Source organism: Hippopotamus amphibius, chromosome 7 (assembly GCF_030028045.1).
Source record: "Hippopotamus amphibius kiboko isolate mHipAmp2 chromosome 7, mHipAmp2.hap2, whole genome shotgun sequence".
NCBI lineage: Eukaryota > Metazoa > Chordata > Mammalia > Artiodactyla > Hippopotamidae > Hippopotamus > Hippopotamus amphibius.
The window spans coordinates 102,606,864-102,624,494 of NC_080192.1; the positions used below are offsets into that span (position 1 = coordinate 102,606,864).

Sequence of the window (17,631 nt, forward strand, 5' to 3'; positions counted from 1 at the left end):
GATGTAATGTTGACATCTCAGTGAGAAGAGAAAAGGATGTAACATTGACATGTGTTTACTGTAAGTTTTCTATGTATGTCTCTTAATAAATCAGCAAATGATCATCTTTAACTATATTCAAGAAGGGTGACTTAGAATTCACCCGTTTTTCTTCAACATTTTAAAATCAAACATTTAGAAAAATCACTTTTTCACTTTAGAAGAGCTTTGCTTTAATTCTTCTTATTATGAGTTCTGCTATTTTTCACTTAGTCTTATTTATTTAGACTTTTATTTAAAGAGTATGTGCTAATTTGTTTTTTTTCTGGAATCAATCTTTGGGTTACCTAGTACTTACCAGCTTTGAGGTTATTGAAGGAGAGTAGAGTCACCTTAGGCAGTTCTCAAGACTGAAGAAACTGACATGATTTCGTCCCGCATCCATCTCTTCACCAATCTAAAGAGTAAGAGGGAGAAGGAAGAAAAGGTGAGGAAAGGGTTTTAGTATAGTTTCGTCTCATAATTAAGAGCACAAAACCAAACTCTCCAAAATTAGAACATATATGCTTTCTCCCACTAGATTGTGGGCTCCAAGATAGTAAGGACATTGGCTCACTGTTGTATTCCCAGGGCCTAGCACAGTGTTGGATACCTAGCAGGTGTGCAATATGTATTTGTTGGTGAATGAATCCCTTCATTTCTATTGCAGAGATTAAACATAGCACAGCCCTACCCAGCTACTTCCAGGTCACTCCCCTGCTCTCACATCTACTTTTAAGACTATTCTCCAGTGGAATGAGCAAGTTAACTTTAATATATAAAATTATTTTTTTTAAAGGAGTAACTATTAGTCAGGTGGATGAAGAAACATTTTCTATATTTGCACCAACACCCAGTGCCATGCATGAAGCAAGAGACTTCATTACCGAAATCTGCAAAGATGATGTAAGTATAGCTCTTTTAATAGTTACTTTTTTTCTACTTTTTGTTCCTGTTTTCTTTTGAATCTAATGGCTTATTTTGCACTTACAGCAAGAGCAGCAATTAGAATTTGGAGCAGTGTATACCGCCACAATAACTGAAATCAGGTAATATCAACTAAAATGCTGTGCTAATTTTTATAAGATTTATATTACAAGCTCATGTTCACTTCATATTTGCATCATTGACTTTGAAATTGTAAGGTGATCATTTGTCAGTTTTTAAGATAAAATTTATTTTCCACACCAGTTCATAGACTTTCACTAACATGGTTCTGTGATTATAATTATACTAATAGAGTCTTCCAACTGAATTGTTTTCTTTAACCCAATTTCCCACCATTTTAATCTTCCCAGTAAACAGCCCCAGATAGAGTTAGCAATATTTCCTTTTTCTTTCTTCCTTTTTTTTTTTTTTTTTTTTTTTTGGAAGTTTCTTGTTTGTTTTAAAGATAGTACTACTTAATGCCTAAGTGGTGCATTTTTTTAAAATGCCAGTTTCAACTTCAAATCCTGTTTTTTACCAGCTAAAAATATTGGATTTTCTGAGTCAGAAAATTCCCTTTCGGAGAAAAAAGAAATTATCAGATGTAGCATGAATGTTCAGAACTATTTGAAATGAATTATAAAAGGCAGTGGGATAATTCGTTTAATATCACAGGTGAAAACTAAGAAATGGGATGGTTTATTTTAGATTAGAGAAAAAAAGGAAGATAAATTTTTTAATGAAATGAGTATCCCATTTTAGCTAACCTCCTTCCTTAAATCACTGCTTATAGTAAGTTGATGATAATTCTATACACTTATTTTAAAATATTTAATGTCATTTCAAAATTTTTTGGAAAATATTATGAAGAGAAATATTAAAGAATATACATTCCAAAAGCTTTTCCCTGCATATTTTTTCCTTAATTTTCTCTGTCCTTTGATCCATAAGTATTTAAATATAAGGTGTATTTTCAATTGGTAAAATAAGTATCCCTCTTGGATAATCATACTTTTTATAGTTATAAAAACGTACTGGACAGGGGTTTTTATGTATTTTTTTACTTCGCTCTCCTATGAAAACATAACTACAGTTTAATTATCAGTAGATAATAGAGTTATTGTTCTAACCAGGCTTATTTCCTTTTTATAGAGACACTGGAGTAATGGTTAAACTATATCCAAATATGACTGCCGTACTACTTCATAATACACAGCTTGATCAACGCAAGGTAAAAACAAGAAAGGCAGATTTGATTTTTTTAAGACTGCCTTAAAATAACCATAGTGAAATTACCTAGGTTGATGAGGATTGTATACTTTGTCCACTACTAGCCTAAATACAAAAACAAAACAAAAAAAAGACAAAGATACTGCTGACAAAAGGTTTTACACTGTTTACCAGATAATATTTCTCCTTCCATGATGGAATAGAAACATTCTTGAGTGTTTTGAGGTAGACTAGCCAAAATAGTGTTACATCTAGAGGCTATTTAGTTACTAAAAATATCTAGCTAAGCGCAGTTTTCCCACTAAAAGAAAATATGCATATTTTAATAATCTTAGGACTAGGGAAATCTTTCTCAGCATATCAAAGCCAAAAATGTAAATAAAGTGATAAAATTTCACCCCATGATTTTTTAAAATTATGGCAAAACTACAGTAAGTTTGAAAGACAAGCAACAACTTAGGGGAAAAAATGCTTATATGACAGAGGCTTCATGTACAAAAGGCTTGTATAGGTCAGTAAGAAAGAGGAATATCAATAGGAAAATGAGCAAAGAACATGGAAAAATTGTGTTTTTTTTTTTTATGCCAACCAAGATATTCAGGTATCAACAGCAATTTTTTAAAATGCAAATAAAGCCAAGTTACCATTTTTCAACTTTTCAGATAGTTGAAAATTTCCAATGTGTATGAGAGTGTAGAGAAAAAATGGACATTGACATATACTGTTGATAGGAATGTAAACTGGGGCAAACTTTTTTGGAGAGTGTTTGGTAAATGTACAAGTACCTTTGGACTTAGAAGTTCCACCACCTGTAGGACTTTGTTCTGACAGGATAGAGCACGTGAATATATAATCATTGCAACACTGCAATTTATTTTCCCTCAACTTTTTATTTTGAAAAATTTTAAACCTCCAGAATAGTTGAAAAAATAATAGACTGAACACCCATATACCTTTCACCTAGATTCACTGACTATTAACATTTGCAACACTGGAATTTAAAACAATTTAAATGACCATCTTTAGGTGACTGGTTAAACAAATATAATTTGAATATTCAGTTGTAATGCTTCATTTATTAATATGAAAAGATCTCAACATATTGAGTAAAAAATATGCATATTATAAAACAACAAGCTGAGTAAGACCCATTTGTACAAATGCAATGCACACACTAAATAGACATTTGAAGGGATACTCACTGGAGTGTTAGCATTAGTTATCTACAAGCAGAGGGGTTTTGGATGATTTTTACTATCATCTGAACACTTATGTATTATTTTAAATCTTTATAATTAACAGATTTTATAATCAGAGAAACCAATAAAGCTGTTTTCCACTTGGAAAAAAAATGTGCACTGCCATGGATAGTAGGTAATTATGTATGACAGCTCATAGATTAACATGTTCTCTTTCAGATTAAACATCCCACTGCTTTAGGATTAGAAGTTGGCCAAGAAATTCAGGTACTTGTATCCAACCTTTTAGCCTTAAAGTTGTAAATTATACTTGAAGTTTCAATTATTTGTTTCATCAAATAAGCTGCAAGAATCAAATCAACATCTATGATTTATATTATTTATATGCTGTGCTTCTTTTTTAACTTTAGGGTTGCTTAAAACAGACTCATTAGGGATTTAGATACAATTCTTTCCTTCAAGGAGCTTACAGCTTAGTTAGGACAATAGTCCCCTTTTGAGCTTTTAAAAATACATGAGCAGGTCAGCAATGGCTATGTAGAGTCAGTGATTTGGAGACAGGATGTAAAACATTTGATAAGGTAACTTTGTTGAAGGTCTTTGAATGTCATATTTGAGGATTGAGACTTTAATTGCTTCTATACTGCTTGAGGCTAAAGTTTTTGAGTTTGATGAAAGCCATGATGTCAGTTCTAGAGTTTTGATAACAAAATTGAACTTTTTAATAGTGCTGTATAAATAGATGAGAGAAGCGGTTGCCAGTCTGGGTTTTTTTTTGGCTGCACCACATTCTGTTCCAGTTGTACCTAATACCCATGACCTGAGTAACTAAGACTTCTAGTTTATTCTCAATCTGTAGTCCCATTGTTCCAGTAGCCTCTAGGGAAGGATAAGAACTAAAACATAATCTCTCTGTATAAGATTTTTTTTTACATCAGAAGGGACTTAAAAACTACATTGTGGGCCGTTTTTAAAGTCTTTATTAAATTTAATGTCTGTGGTCAAGCTAAATAACCGCCAGTGTGATAGATGGTCCTTTGAGTGTTAGACTGAGTGAGCTAAGTATAATCCTGTATAGTTTGTAGCACACATAGGCTCAGGAAGCCCTTATCTAGGTTCATGCACCATGGCTTTCACTGTTCTTCCAGTATAGGCATCTGGCCCAGAGAGGAAGAAGGCACAGATAAGTCTAACACAAGACTATAATTGGGCAACTAAATGCCCCTGTTTTCTTTTTTTTTATAATCACTACTTAACCAAATTGTATTTGTTAGCATGTATCTCCAGTTAGCACTGAGCTATGATTTCAGTGAACAAGTAAAAACATTAATCATTGCCTTATTTGGACCATGTAAATTTAAGTATCTTTTAATTTGGGTATCAGTCAATGTGCTGTAAATTTTAAAGTATATTTGTTTCTTTAACACAGGTGAAATACTTTGGACGTGATCCAGCTGATGGAAGAATGAGGCTTTCTCGTAAAGTGCTCCAGTCTCCAGCTACAACTATTGTCAAAACTTTAAATGAAAGAAGCAGTATTGTAATGGGAGAATCTGTTTCACAGTCATCATCTAATTCTTCCCAGTGATTTTTTTTTTTTTAAGAATTCTAGAGTGATATTCTGTAGACCAAAATTTCAGTAGTATCTTCTAATGTATAGATTTATATGTAATATAAATATATTCTAATGATTTGTATTAAAATGCTCACTTTACGTGTTCCATTTTTTAATTCTGAATAACCTATATTACTCTTATTTACATTATAAATCAATCCATATATTAAAAGTAAATCATTTATACATCTTAGAAAAGACTACCCTTTAATTCTTGTAATTTTGAAATATCTGAAAAATTTAGAAATAATAGGTCACATTTGCTATAATGGGTTTCTTCCTACATATTTTTCTTCTTCCTATACAGTAATGACAGTTTACTTTTAGTTATCTTACAGCTTACTTCTGCACAACAGCTTTACTTACCCACAACTGTTTCACAAACTGGAACTTACCATATTCAAAACTAGTGCCTGTTTCTTTAGTACAGTTATCAGATATAGTAAGGAGTTGAGGTAGCTAATTTAATCTGTTTTTAATGATACACCACCTTTCAAATTGGTCACAAAACCAGAAACATAGTGGAGTAAATATTATAAATGGGATCCTGTTGAGAATGAGATAATACATTTTTCAAATTTAGAAAATATAGAAAAATAATTTACTCATCATACAGAACTAGGTCATTTTTGTGTGTATGCATATTGCTAATGTATGGATGTTCTTGGTAGAAGGGAGGGAGGAATCATGATTTTCAGTTAATAAATGTTTGAAACAGCCATGTATAGAGGCTATCGATATAATTACTAGTAATAGTAGTAGGATCATGTTCATTCCCATTATTTAATATATCATAATTCCACAAAAAAAGTAACTGGTTCGTGGAAGTCATAATTTAGAATCTTCGTCCTTTTATAAATCTGATAAAATATTTGTAAATTCTTAACTCAGGGCTAACTAGTATATATGTGTAATGTGTAAACAACATGATAGGCAGTGTTAATATACTTTCTGAAATACTGAAGATCAACTGAAAATGAAAGATTAAAGTATATGCTTTGTATATTTCATTGTTCTATTTTATAATAGTGACAAAAATTTTATTCTCATTTTGTGTTCTGTTTAAGATATAATCCTTACTGGTAGAATTTCAAATTGTAATTTATGTTTTTCTTGAGTTTTATATTTTATTTTTCAAAAAGACTCCCAACTGCTAGTAATATGGAAAAAATAAAGCTAGTTCTTATAGAGACCAGTAGTGCCACAAAGTGAAAATATAAGTCATTAACTATAAACCACCAAAAAGGTCTCATTTCCACTTAAATCAAGTTCTTACACTTTATATCTGAACTTTTCTTATTTTTGTCTTCATTCACATCTTGGTAGTATTCTCTACTTTAAAATAAAATTCTTCTATGAGGGCTTTTATATGCTAAGATCTCTAATTTATAATGACTCAAATCAAATTGAGTACTCATCTTTGGTAGGTAGGTACTTAGAAGACTTTTTCCTTTATAATCTTTGTTTTTGATGTCTCCCTGCCCATAAATGACCGTTTATACAATCATTTTTTTCTTTTCTTATAGAATATCTTGAATTTCTGGATCTAACATCAGTATCTTTCTTACTTCAGTTCAGCCAAGAATAGCATTCATTTATTCAACACTTGTGTGCCAGGTACTATAATGTGTACAGGAGATGCAACGGTAAACAAAACAGATAAAGTTCCAATGCTCACATTCTAGTGGATGGAAGCAAACAATAAATAAGTATACAACATGTCAGATAGTGGTAGGTTCTTTAAAGAAAAACAAATGGGTAGGGGATAGAGTGATTAAAAAAAAAAGGTAGTATTTTAGTTACAGTGATACAGAATAGCATCTCTGAATAGGTAACATTTGAGCAGAGACCTAAACAAAGTGGAGGAAGATGTGCAGCTATTAGGGAAAGAAAATTCCAGGTAAAGGGACTAACAACTTTATTGGTATTGTATGTCTAGAATATGCAGCAGCCTTTCCATTCTATAAACCAATTTCACATAGTCTTTTACTCCTTAATCTTGTGCCTGTTCTTCACCAGAATTAGCAAATTTTATTAAAGAATATGAAACAAGAGGAGATATTTGGTGCAATGTGATATTTTTCAAAGCATTTAATCTGGCAAGAATATGCCTGGTTACTTCTAAGAAGAAGGAAGACACTAATATCAGGCAAGAATATACTTGGTTACTTGTAAGAAGGAGGAAGGTACCAAGGTTGTGTAAAAGTTTAAAAAGCTTTTACAAAATTTCAGGCTCATGACTAGGGTGATGAGCAGCAAAAATGGAAAAGAGAATGTGTCTTGGTATCAAGGGACAGAAACCAGTCTAAGTTAAGCTAAAGCAAAGGGGGAATTTTATCACAGGGCCATGAATTTATTTCACAGAAGGCAAGTCACTCTCCCTATGGTGGACTGGAACCAGGACTGTTAAATTATTAAGAACTAAGACAGTTCTCCCTACCTGTGGAGTCTCATGGCTTCTCATTTGTGCTTCTTTCCATATAACAGCTTTTTTCTTCTATGCAAATGTATTTTCACAGCATGGGGCAAAAGATGGCTATCCCACAGGAATATACTTGTCTCTGAGTTCGGCTTCTCCAAATGAGGCTTAGCTTGAGAAAAGTGTCAAACCTGAATAGGATTGCCAGATAAAATAACAGAATGCCAAGTGAAATTGGAATTTCAGGTAAACAAATGTTCAGTGTAGTATGGCCCATGCAATATTTGGGATATACTTTATATTAAAAAAAAATTGTTCCTTATCTAAAATTCAAATTTAACTGGATATCCTGTGTTTTTGTTTGCTAAGTATGGTAACCCTAAACCTGGTACCAGCAACTAGTCAGAGAATTCACAAGGGCCCACTCCTGGGAAGGGAGAATGTTCAGAAAAAGCAGACTGAGCCAAGATACTGCAAAACAAATGTAAAAAGAAAATGGATAGACTTAGATTAACTTAGAAGGGGATTTAGGTGGGCGGAAGAAAAAGAAGCAGTTAGGACTGAGGATTTCAGCCTGAGAGTTGTGAGGACAGCAGGATGTGTGACATGAACAGTAAACCTGGAGAGGCAAAATAGTTTTGAAGAGAAAGTGTCTGACTTATTAAGTATGAGTATGAAGTCACCAACAGACACACTGGTTGGATATTCACCTGAATATCCTAGAAAGCAGTTGGGGCATAAATAACTTGCGGAGATAATATTTAAAACAATCCCAGTTTTACCATCTCAAGCATATCTCAAATCACTGCAACAAGTTTCAAAATAACACTGAAACTCACCAAATTAAATGTAATTACTAATTATGAGACTTACATATAGTCTAATATAGAATCAGTAATTTATGAAAGGCAGACTGATGAGCAGTCTAGTAAAGGTTTTTAAAAAGTCATAAAAATTGGGGAAAGAACAGGTTAATTCTAATGAAGAAAAAGTGAAAGTTTCTAAGAAGTGGAATTGAAATAGGACTTCATTATGGAGAGGTTATATTTGAGCTGGGCTTCAAAGGATGATTATAAAGGGAAAGGCTGCCAGGCTGCCTGTGGAGTGGAACAGTTTTATCAGTGGATCAAGAAGACAGTAAATAGACATCAGATTGTAGAGGGGTTTAGAATATTAGCCGTAGGACTCTGAACTTTATTCTGCATGTGTTGGGAAACACTGAAGAATACCCAATGTTTCATGAAAACGAAATTGCATAGTTGGCTATAGTTTTGATAGTGTGGCTATAAAATTTAATGCAATTGCCAAGGACCCATAATTAGAAGAGATGATATTTTAAAAAAAATAAAAATATGTAGGCCATTATCATTTATGAAAACAGATAAATTATCTTAATAAAATATTGGCAATAGCTATTAGGACCAAGTAGTTCTATAGAAATGCAAGGATGGGTAGGCATATAATCTCTATAATGAATAACAGAGAAAAATCATATGATAACCAGATGCAAAAGAGGCAATTTATAGAATTCAATGTACATTTCCTAGAGAATTCAGAATATTAGGAATTGTTCTTAACTTGGTAAGTGCTATCTATCAGAAATTAAGAACATATATACAGCGGGTCCCAGCAGCTCGGGCGGCGGGAGGAGTGGCAGCGGCCAGACAGCCCAGCTCCGCGAAGGCTCTCGGCGCGCCGCGGCCCGCAGGCACCCGGCACACGCCCGCCCCGCCGCCACGGTGCCCAAGAGGAAGGTCAGCTCCGCCGAGGGGGCGGCGAAGGGGGAGCCCAAGAGGAGATCGGCGAGGTTGTCAGCTAAACCGGCTCCCACAAAAGTGGAGACGAAGACAAAAAAGGCGGCGGGAAAGGATAAATCTTCAGACAAAAAAGTGCAAACAAAAGGGAAAAGGGGAGCAAAGGGAAAACAGGCCGAAGTGGCTAACCAAGAGACTAAAGAAGACTTACCTACAGAAAACGGAGAAACTAAAAACGAGGAGAGCCCAGCCTCTGATGAAGCAGGAGAGAAAGAAGCCAAGTCGGATTAAAATCACACACCTGGTCCTCAGTGGTCCCTGTCTCCCTTCTTGTACAATCCAGAGGAATATTTTTATCAACTATTTTGTAAATGCAAGTTTTTTAGTAGTTCTAGAAACATTTTTAAAAATAAGGAGGGAATCCCACCTCATCCCATTTTTTAAGTGTAAATGCTTTTTTTTAAGAGGTGAAATCATTTGCTGGTTGTTTATTTTTTGGTACAACCAGAAGATAGTGGGATATTGAATATGGGAGGCTTTGATTGTCTTGGGTGTCAGCTTAACATTCCATAGATGGGGGGTAGCTTTTATATCCTATAATACAAAGCATACTAAATGGCAGTTTGGAGTCAGTTGTGCATTTAATGTCTTGAACACTTTAAATTGCTCCTCTGTTTTTGGTAGAATTGTTTCCTAAAGCAAATTACTCACTCCTTGATCTCGGCTCTCCTGGTCAGAATTTTGTGCACCCTGTAACATCTTTCGTTGTGGTAGTCCAGTTCTTCCAGTAACTTTGTTAATGTGCTGTGAATGATTGACAATTGGAGTGTGTAGTGTATATGATATTAAATTGTGAATTAGTGGGACTTCAGATGTAACAGCATATCAATATTTGAAGATATTGGTACTTGATATCCTGTTAAGGAAAATTTGCCTCCAAATTTTAAGCTGGAAAGTCACTGGAATAACTTCAGAAAAGAATCACAACTACATGATTTTTTGGATTTTTGGTATGTATGTTAAGAATTGTGTACAAATTGAAATATCTGTGTACTGATCCTCAAAACAACCAATAAAATCTCAGTTATGAAAGAAAAAAAAAAGAACATATATACAACACTGAAGATGTTGCCATTAAAGTCAGGAACAATACAAGAATCACCACTATTACTCTCATCGGTGTTCTGAGGTCCTAATCAGCATGATGAGATTAAAAAGATATGGAGAAAAACAAAAACGTTTGCAGATGATCATCTAAAAAACACTTTAAATTGTTATAAAACAGAATAAGTGAGCAGTGGCCATATACGTTTGCCAAAATAAACAAACAGCAGTCAAATGCTGCTCTGGTATGAGCTCATTTCCACTTCTCTCAGCTTTTCCAGGCTTTGAAGAGCTACACCAGCAGTGAGTTTGCCCCATCCCCTAGGGTTCTGACCAGGGTTAAATCTTCTGTCCCAAAATCAATGAAATCTTGATTATCCAGTCTTAATCTACAGCCCCCTTGATCAAGCACCCTCCAAATCTAATCCCAAGTATACTTCTCCAGCTCCTGCTAGGACATGCTAGCTTATTATTTTAGCTCCTTCAGTGTGTAATCTCCTGCCTTATCAAGCAAAGCAGTCCCCAGGCATATTACAACTAGATTTAACCCCAGTTACCATAGCCCCTCAGTTAGGAGAAGAAATGGGAGCAACTATGGAAGAGGTCTTTTTGCAAGGGGGAAGTGTTCTCTCTTACCAGGAGATATAAGCCACTTCTACAATCCCTGAGGATCCAGGAATGTCTACAGAGCCAAAATCTGCAGAGGCACCCATCCCATGTTTCAAAGCTTCAAGTCTTCCCAGCCAGGGCCCTAGCTGCACAGCAAACCTTCCTAGGCTGAGCATTCAGAAATCTTTAGAACTCTGTAACTTGTCAAATCCCATGTCTGTTTTTCCACTGCAGGAAATAGGGCCTCTTTATGAAGACCAGAGTCCCCCTGGCTCCCAAACTTAGTTTTTAACTCTGCATTAAGTGCCCTCAACTTATTATCCCTCTGCAAGGGATAATGAGTATAACTTAATCAGCCAGCACTGCTCTCCTCATAGGTATTGTTTCCCCCATATCTTTCAAATCCTAAACTGTTGAATAGGCAACAGCACTCACCCCTTCTAGGATGTTTTACTAGGTCACTGAAATCAGCAGTCAAATGGCCACCTTCTGCCAAGGACTGAATAAACCATTCCCCAAACCCCAACTTACTGTCTGATTTCTTGTTTTTTTTTTCTTTAATTAATTAATTAATTATTTTGGCTGCGCCAGATCTTAGTTGCAGCATGCAGGATCTTTAGTTGCAGGATGCGTTCCTCTTAGTTGCGGCACACATGCAGGATCTAGTTCCCTGACTAGGGATCAAACCCAGGCCCCCTGCATTGGGAGCACACAGTCTTACCCACTGGACAACCAGGGAAGTCCCTTACTGTCTGATTTCTGACACCACTCCCTGTAACACCTTGTCAGTTCTGGTCCTCAGAGAAGCAGAGGCCAAGAAGGGATTAGACATGCAAGATACTGATTGGGGGAAATGTCTGTGAAAGACAAAATAGATGGGCTCAGGAATTGACCGGGAGAGCCTGCAGACCATAGTGCAAATCTGACCTCTGTAAAAGGAAGAAGGGAAGGAAATACTGGGTGGAGCTTCAGACTAGTGTAATTCCAAGAAAGTCTCATCCTGGCTGATAAGAAGTTCCCCAAGCCAAAGTTGCCCATTAGAGGAGCTCTGCTTTGGACAAGAAAGGACAAGTTTTATACCCATGCTGTGCTCAGTCACTGGCTGGGAGCTGGTGGAGGTACTTGTGGCACAAACACAGTGGTGGATCCCAAAGGTGTGGCGGCTTGCTCTCAGATAACTGTGTTCTCCAGAGTAGGTTCTCTTTAAGGAGATGGGAGTGGTGCACTTTTATAGCAACCATACCAATGAAAAATTAAAACAGACTATAAAACTACAGCAATTAACTGTCATACTAGAGTTGGCCAAATAAAACAATGGAAAAAGAGTAGTGAATTCATACTCAAATCTAGATATGTGTGTATATGTGTGTATGTGTGTCTGTGAATTTAATAAAGAATATTAAAATGCTACTTTAATAGCATTTAAATAACGATTTAAATGCTATTAAATTTAAGCAGCATTTCAAGTTATTTCATCTATAAATGACATTGACAGTTGGCTCTCCATTTGGAGGAAAAATTTTAAATTGATATCCTACTTCATATACACAAAAAATTTCAAGTGGATTAGAGAACTAAACCTTGAAAAGCCATAAAAACACAACAGAATACCTTGGTTAAACATGGAAAATTAACAACACAGTTAAATACTTTTTTAAAAAAGTAAAGTCCAAAGGGCAAACAAAAGAGACAATAGCAGACAAGAGATTTTAACAAATGTTGGTTCCATGACAAGCAAATAGAAGAGCAGTAGTAAATTTAGCAGAACAGAGGAGATCACAACCTATATGACCACAGCGGTGATCAGGCAAGAAAAGAGAACAAATCATCTCCACACACACACACACACACACACAAAAACAAAAACAAAGGATCAGGGCTGAGAATCTGAGGGCAGGGTAAAAGTCTATACAGAGAGGGGCTATATGCCTAACTCTACTACCCAATTCCACATAACCAAAGGACTACCATCCCTCTACACAAACATACTCACACACTCATACCTATACACGCCCTTGTAACACTGCCACCACCACCTCAGATGCTAGGCACCAGAGATGCAATGGTGAGAAAAACATAGCTCCCTTGACTCATGAAAAATTTTCATCTACATGTGGAGACAGTTATTAATCAAAACTCATACAAATAAATATAAAGCTACAAGTATGACAAATGCTACAATGGAGGGGTGCATGGTGCTATAAGAGTGTGCAATAGGAAGATAAAATGAATATTCTGGTTGCCTTCCTAGCATCTATTTTACCCATATCACATAGTGTAACATCCATGGGATTTGAGAGGGATTAACCCCAACCCCAACTACAAGCACGGGCCCTGACTTGCCTCAGTCAGTCCAGTACATGACATTCCCTAGACCACAAAACTCGAGGTTCAGGGGTGGACATGTGACCTAAGTTAGTATAATCACAATGCAACTGGGGACATGTGAAGAAACTCTTTCGATGTGGATGAAGAACTATGTAGCCTTGGAAACTCTTGGCTACCATCTTAAGATACAAAAGGAATCAGCCTTAGGATGGATTTAACAGAGCAGAAAGAATTGAGAGGCAGAAGAAAATCATGTTCTCACTGATACTCTTGAGTCAATCAAATCAACCCTGAGGTTCATCTTATCTTCAGACTTTCTATTCACATGAGCCAATTAATTCTCTTATCATTTAAACCAACATGAATTGGGTTTTGTTTTGTTTTTTTGTACATTCCAAGGGGATCTGAACTAGTCAAGGAAGTCAGGGAAGGCTCCTCTACATAAGTAATAATTGTGGTGACATGTGAAGGATAAAGCAGGTGTGTCACCAGGAGATGATTGGAAAGAAGGAAGTTCAGACAAAAAAGTGTTGATTTTGTCAATTTTAACTTAGATCAAGTAAAATGGGTTGAAAAATGTCCATTGGCATTATCAACAAAGATGTCTTTAGTGAATTTATCATGAGCTTTTTGGTGAGGGTGGGATGATGGAAACCAGGGTAGGTTCAATTAAGCAGTGAGTGATGAGGTGAGGAAATGAAGGGAGTTTAAACAACTTCAACCCTTGAACAGTTTGGCTGAAAACGGGAAAAGAAATAGGAATGTAGCTGAAGAGGATGCAGGTTATCAGATTTAATGACTTATTTAAATGGGGAAGGCCTTAAAGATTAACTACCTTAAGGAAAAAATGAATGAATATAGCAAAAAAACTTTCATAGAAGTTTTTTCTAAAAACATCAAACAATTAGGAAGGGTGAAAACAGAAAGCCTCACATTTCCAGGACATGAGTCAATAAGACTGAGATCCCAGTTTACTCTGTAGAGATTACAATATATACTTTTTTAATCCTTAAGAATTAAAAAGTGTAATGTGCCCTAGAGACATCTGGCAATGACTGGGAGATAATTTTGATTATCACAACAGGAGGATGGGGTGCAATACTACTGGCATCTGGTGGGTAGAAGCAAGGAATGCTGCTAATCATCCTGTAATGCACAGGACAGCCTCTCACAACAAAGAATTATCCAGCCAAAAATGTTAGTGGTGCCAAAGTTTTAATACCCTGCTCTAGGAATTTAACCTACGTGTGTATTGACACACATAAAACAACTTCTGTACATTGTTTGAAATTACAAACTATTGGAAAGGAAATACATACACACATACATACAGGGAGGGGATGGTTTAAATAAACTAGGGTACATTAGTACAACAGTATGTATGGCATTCTATTATTTGTGTTTTAAAAAAAAGGTGGTAGGTGAAAATGTTACACAGATACTAAAATCTATCTATGTCAACCCTTGGAGTGGAACTTGCCTGAAGAAAACCTTTGCTGGGGAAAACACATTGTTGCAGTGCATTACTGCCCTCAGTGTGTTTTAGAGAATCCTGCTCTGGCCCTCTGTCCATGCTTCTCTCCATAGGATGACAAGTCCATGAAACCAAGGGATGTGTCCACCTGGAACCCCACTCTTCCCTTTCTAGACCATGCTCTGGGCACTCTAAAATTCCCTGCCTCAAAGGCTAAGTCTGCTCCCAGGGTCTGTACAGTCCTCTTCCCAAATTCTGTCCTCCTGAGTAGTGGCCAAGGGGTGACTACATGCAGGGAGTGCAGATATAGACAGAGCTTGGACAAAAGGTTGGTATCTATGTGTGCAGGCAGAGCTGAGGTGTCAGAAGAGAAGGCAGGCTAAGGGCTTCAGAGGCCAATGGGAAACTCTGGAACTCTGAGGAGTTCCAGAATTCCAGATTTCAATCTGGTCTCCAGGCTATACGAAAATACATTTCTCAGGGTATACCAAAGGTAGGAAAAGAAAGTATATTTTACTTAAAGAAAGTATATTTTACTTAACAGCTTGACTTTAAAAATTTAAATCTTTAGAAATACAGTACATGGTCTTCCATTTGCGTACTTGTCCTGGACCTTACAAATGTTAAGGGTTGGCCTGTTGCAGAAGAAGAAAGAATCCCTGTGACCCAGGGCAAGAAAAAAACGAGAACCTATGTCTAAGGATCCAGCAAGAGGCAGAGATGAGTCCTAAGTGTTTAATTCTGTTTCAGATCCTGGAGCATACAGCAGAGAAGGGAAGGTGGAAGGGATGTTTTGAAACACTGTTGAGATCATTTCACTCCTTTGTTCAAAACTCTCCAATGGATGTGCAACTCATTCAAAGCAAAAATTCAAGGCCCTTCAAAACAGCCTCTCTCCCACTCCCAATCTTATTTCCCACCAGTTTCCCCCCTTTTCACTCCACTCCAATCACACCGGTTTCCTTGCTATCCCTCTCGGCATGCTACTGCCTCAAGGCCTTTGTACTTGCAGTTCCTGCTTTCTGGCTCTCTCTTCCCATAAGGAAATGCATGGCAGACTGCCTCCCCTCAATAAACACCATTACCCTTCTCAAACTCACTCTCTAACCTTTTTTTTTTTTGGTTATAACATTTATCAGTAGCTGGCATAGATTTGTTTATTGTCTTCCTACACTAGAATATAAGCTCCATGAAGAGGGACTTCTTCTATTTATTCACTGTACAGAACAGTGTCTAGTACATAGTATATGCTCAATAGATATCTGTTGAATGACAATAAATACAGGAAATGACTCCTGTTATTTTAATTTTTTCTAGAGTTAGATCTTATTTGTAGGATATTAAACACAACATGCATGGTGTCAAGTGACTTCTGTACAGTTCTCATTCCTTTACCTTAATACATAACTTATTTACAAATTCTTTTAGGCCAATAACACATTATGACTTTGTTCACCTGGCCCCCACAGCCTTGAACACCTTTCAAGCCAAACTCCCACTCGGGGATTCTCTAACATCAGGCCCAAAAGTTATCTGTGTGAAGCCTTCTCTGACACAAATGTCATTTTCTCTGGGCTCAAAATGCATTTTGTCCACATCAATCACATCAATTAACGAGCTCTATTGCTACGTATAACTATTTAATTCAAATATATTTTCTTAGGTCCTCTTTAGACAAAAAAAAAAAAAAATCCTGGGTATCCAGATTTTGAAACGAGAATTTTGTTTTTGTTTTTTTAAATCAGGCGCCTGCTCTGTGTAAGACGTCTCACGTTTTAGTGTGGAGCGTAAGGGCGTACACACAAGATCTGGTCAAAACACAAGCACGTTTGGAGAACACTAATGATAACGAATGACTACAATTCCCAAAATGCGCTGCAGGTTGAAACGTGAGCATCTCGCCTGATTTTCACCTTTCAGACTAACGGGCTGTTAAGAGCTGGCACAACAAGCTCAAACTGTCTTTTAAAACGAACAAAAAGGATTCTACCTAAAAAGAACAGGGATTGAAATAAACGACGGCCCAGTGCATGGTTTGTATCCACCGCGCAACGTCTGACAACGTGAACGCCAAAAGAATTCCTCCTTCGCTTATTCAGTGCGGAAGATCTCCCGAGAGAGAACGCAAGAAACACGAGCAAGAGAAACTCAAAAATATCGACACATGTGTTAGGAAGGTGGCTCCCCGCCACTTCCCTAAACTTATCTGAAGACTTATCTTCCGAGGTTACAAACATGGGAAGGACACAGTATTTTCATGAAGCGTAAAGTATGCTTTTCAATGGCCAGTCACCAAAAGCCTAACGATACACTTTTTGTACGACGTTCTAATCTCCTGGAAATCCACAGAACACTTCCTGAGGAGATGCTTAACTGTAACAGACTCCATAGCGAGTTTTGGTGGGTTTCGGGTCGCATTAAAGGGCTAACCTCTTCACAGAAAGAGGTGTAAACTATTTTTCTCTCACAGCATGAAACAGCGAGCGTCCATTAAGGAGTGCGAGCACATTTCCTTCCCTTTTGCTCAGGATGAATCCCGTCCAAGGATGCGTACCTCCCAGGCTTGCTTTGTTTTTTCCACAGAACTGAATCCCAAGGCTCGTCACACGCCGGGTGCAGCCAGCAAACCGCACAAAACCAGATCCACGACTCCGCTCCCGCCGCCTGCACAGACAGCAGTCTCGCGTCTCCAGCAGACACCCGGAGCTCACAAGAACCGCCCACCCAACCGAAAACCCACGCCAGTAGGCGGGGCCGAGAGAGGAGGAAGAACGCACTTAGACCCACCCACCTCAGTCCAGTACCCAGCCTCGCGAGAACACCGAGCAGCACCGACCCGGGAAGCGCGTGCAGAAACGGAGGCGACGTATGTTGGACTCGTCGGCCGCCGTAGCCCCTGCTAGGACAGCCCGTGCGAGCCTGCTGGAGGAGGAAGAGAAAGGCAGAGAGAATCG

General features: G+C 37.1%; 2 protein-coding genes across 2 annotated transcripts in view; both read left to right on the plus strand.

Moving 5' to 3' along the window:
• PNPT1 (polyribonucleotide nucleotidyltransferase 1) overlaps window positions 1-5,166 on the plus strand; it is a 49,621-nt gene extending 44,455 nt beyond the window's left edge. The window contains exons 24-28 of the mRNA XM_057743587.1: window positions 818-924; window positions 1,012-1,067; window positions 2,098-2,176; window positions 3,594-3,641; window positions 4,804-5,166. Coding sequence (XP_057599570.1) covers window positions 818-924; window positions 1,012-1,067; window positions 2,098-2,176; window positions 3,594-3,641; window positions 4,804-4,962 — 449 coding nt within the window. The 3' untranslated portion in view covers window positions 4,963-5,166. The remainder of the gene's footprint in view (window positions 1-817; window positions 925-1,011; window positions 1,068-2,097; window positions 2,177-3,593; window positions 3,642-4,803) is intronic.
• A 2,463-nt stretch (window positions 5,167-7,629) lies between these two features.
• LOC130857672 (non-histone chromosomal protein HMG-14-like) lies at window positions 7,630-9,944 on the plus strand. The gene is made up of 2 exons (XM_057743386.1): window positions 7,630-7,654; window positions 9,008-9,944. The coding sequence occupies exons 1-2, from the start codon at window positions 7,630-7,632 to the stop codon at window positions 9,451-9,453; spliced, it is 471 nt and encodes a 156-aa protein (XP_057599369.1). The 3' UTR covers window positions 9,454-9,944.
• Window positions 9,945-17,631: the final 7,687 nt, after the last annotated feature.

Coding starts and splice junctions, on each gene's coding strand:
- LOC130857672 (XM_057743386.1), top strand. CDS start 7,630: ATGCCAAGTGAAATTGGAATTTCAG. Junction 7,655..9,007: donor AAGTGAAATTGGAATTTCAG/GTAAACAAATGT, acceptor GCTATCTATCAG/AAATTAAGAACATATATACA.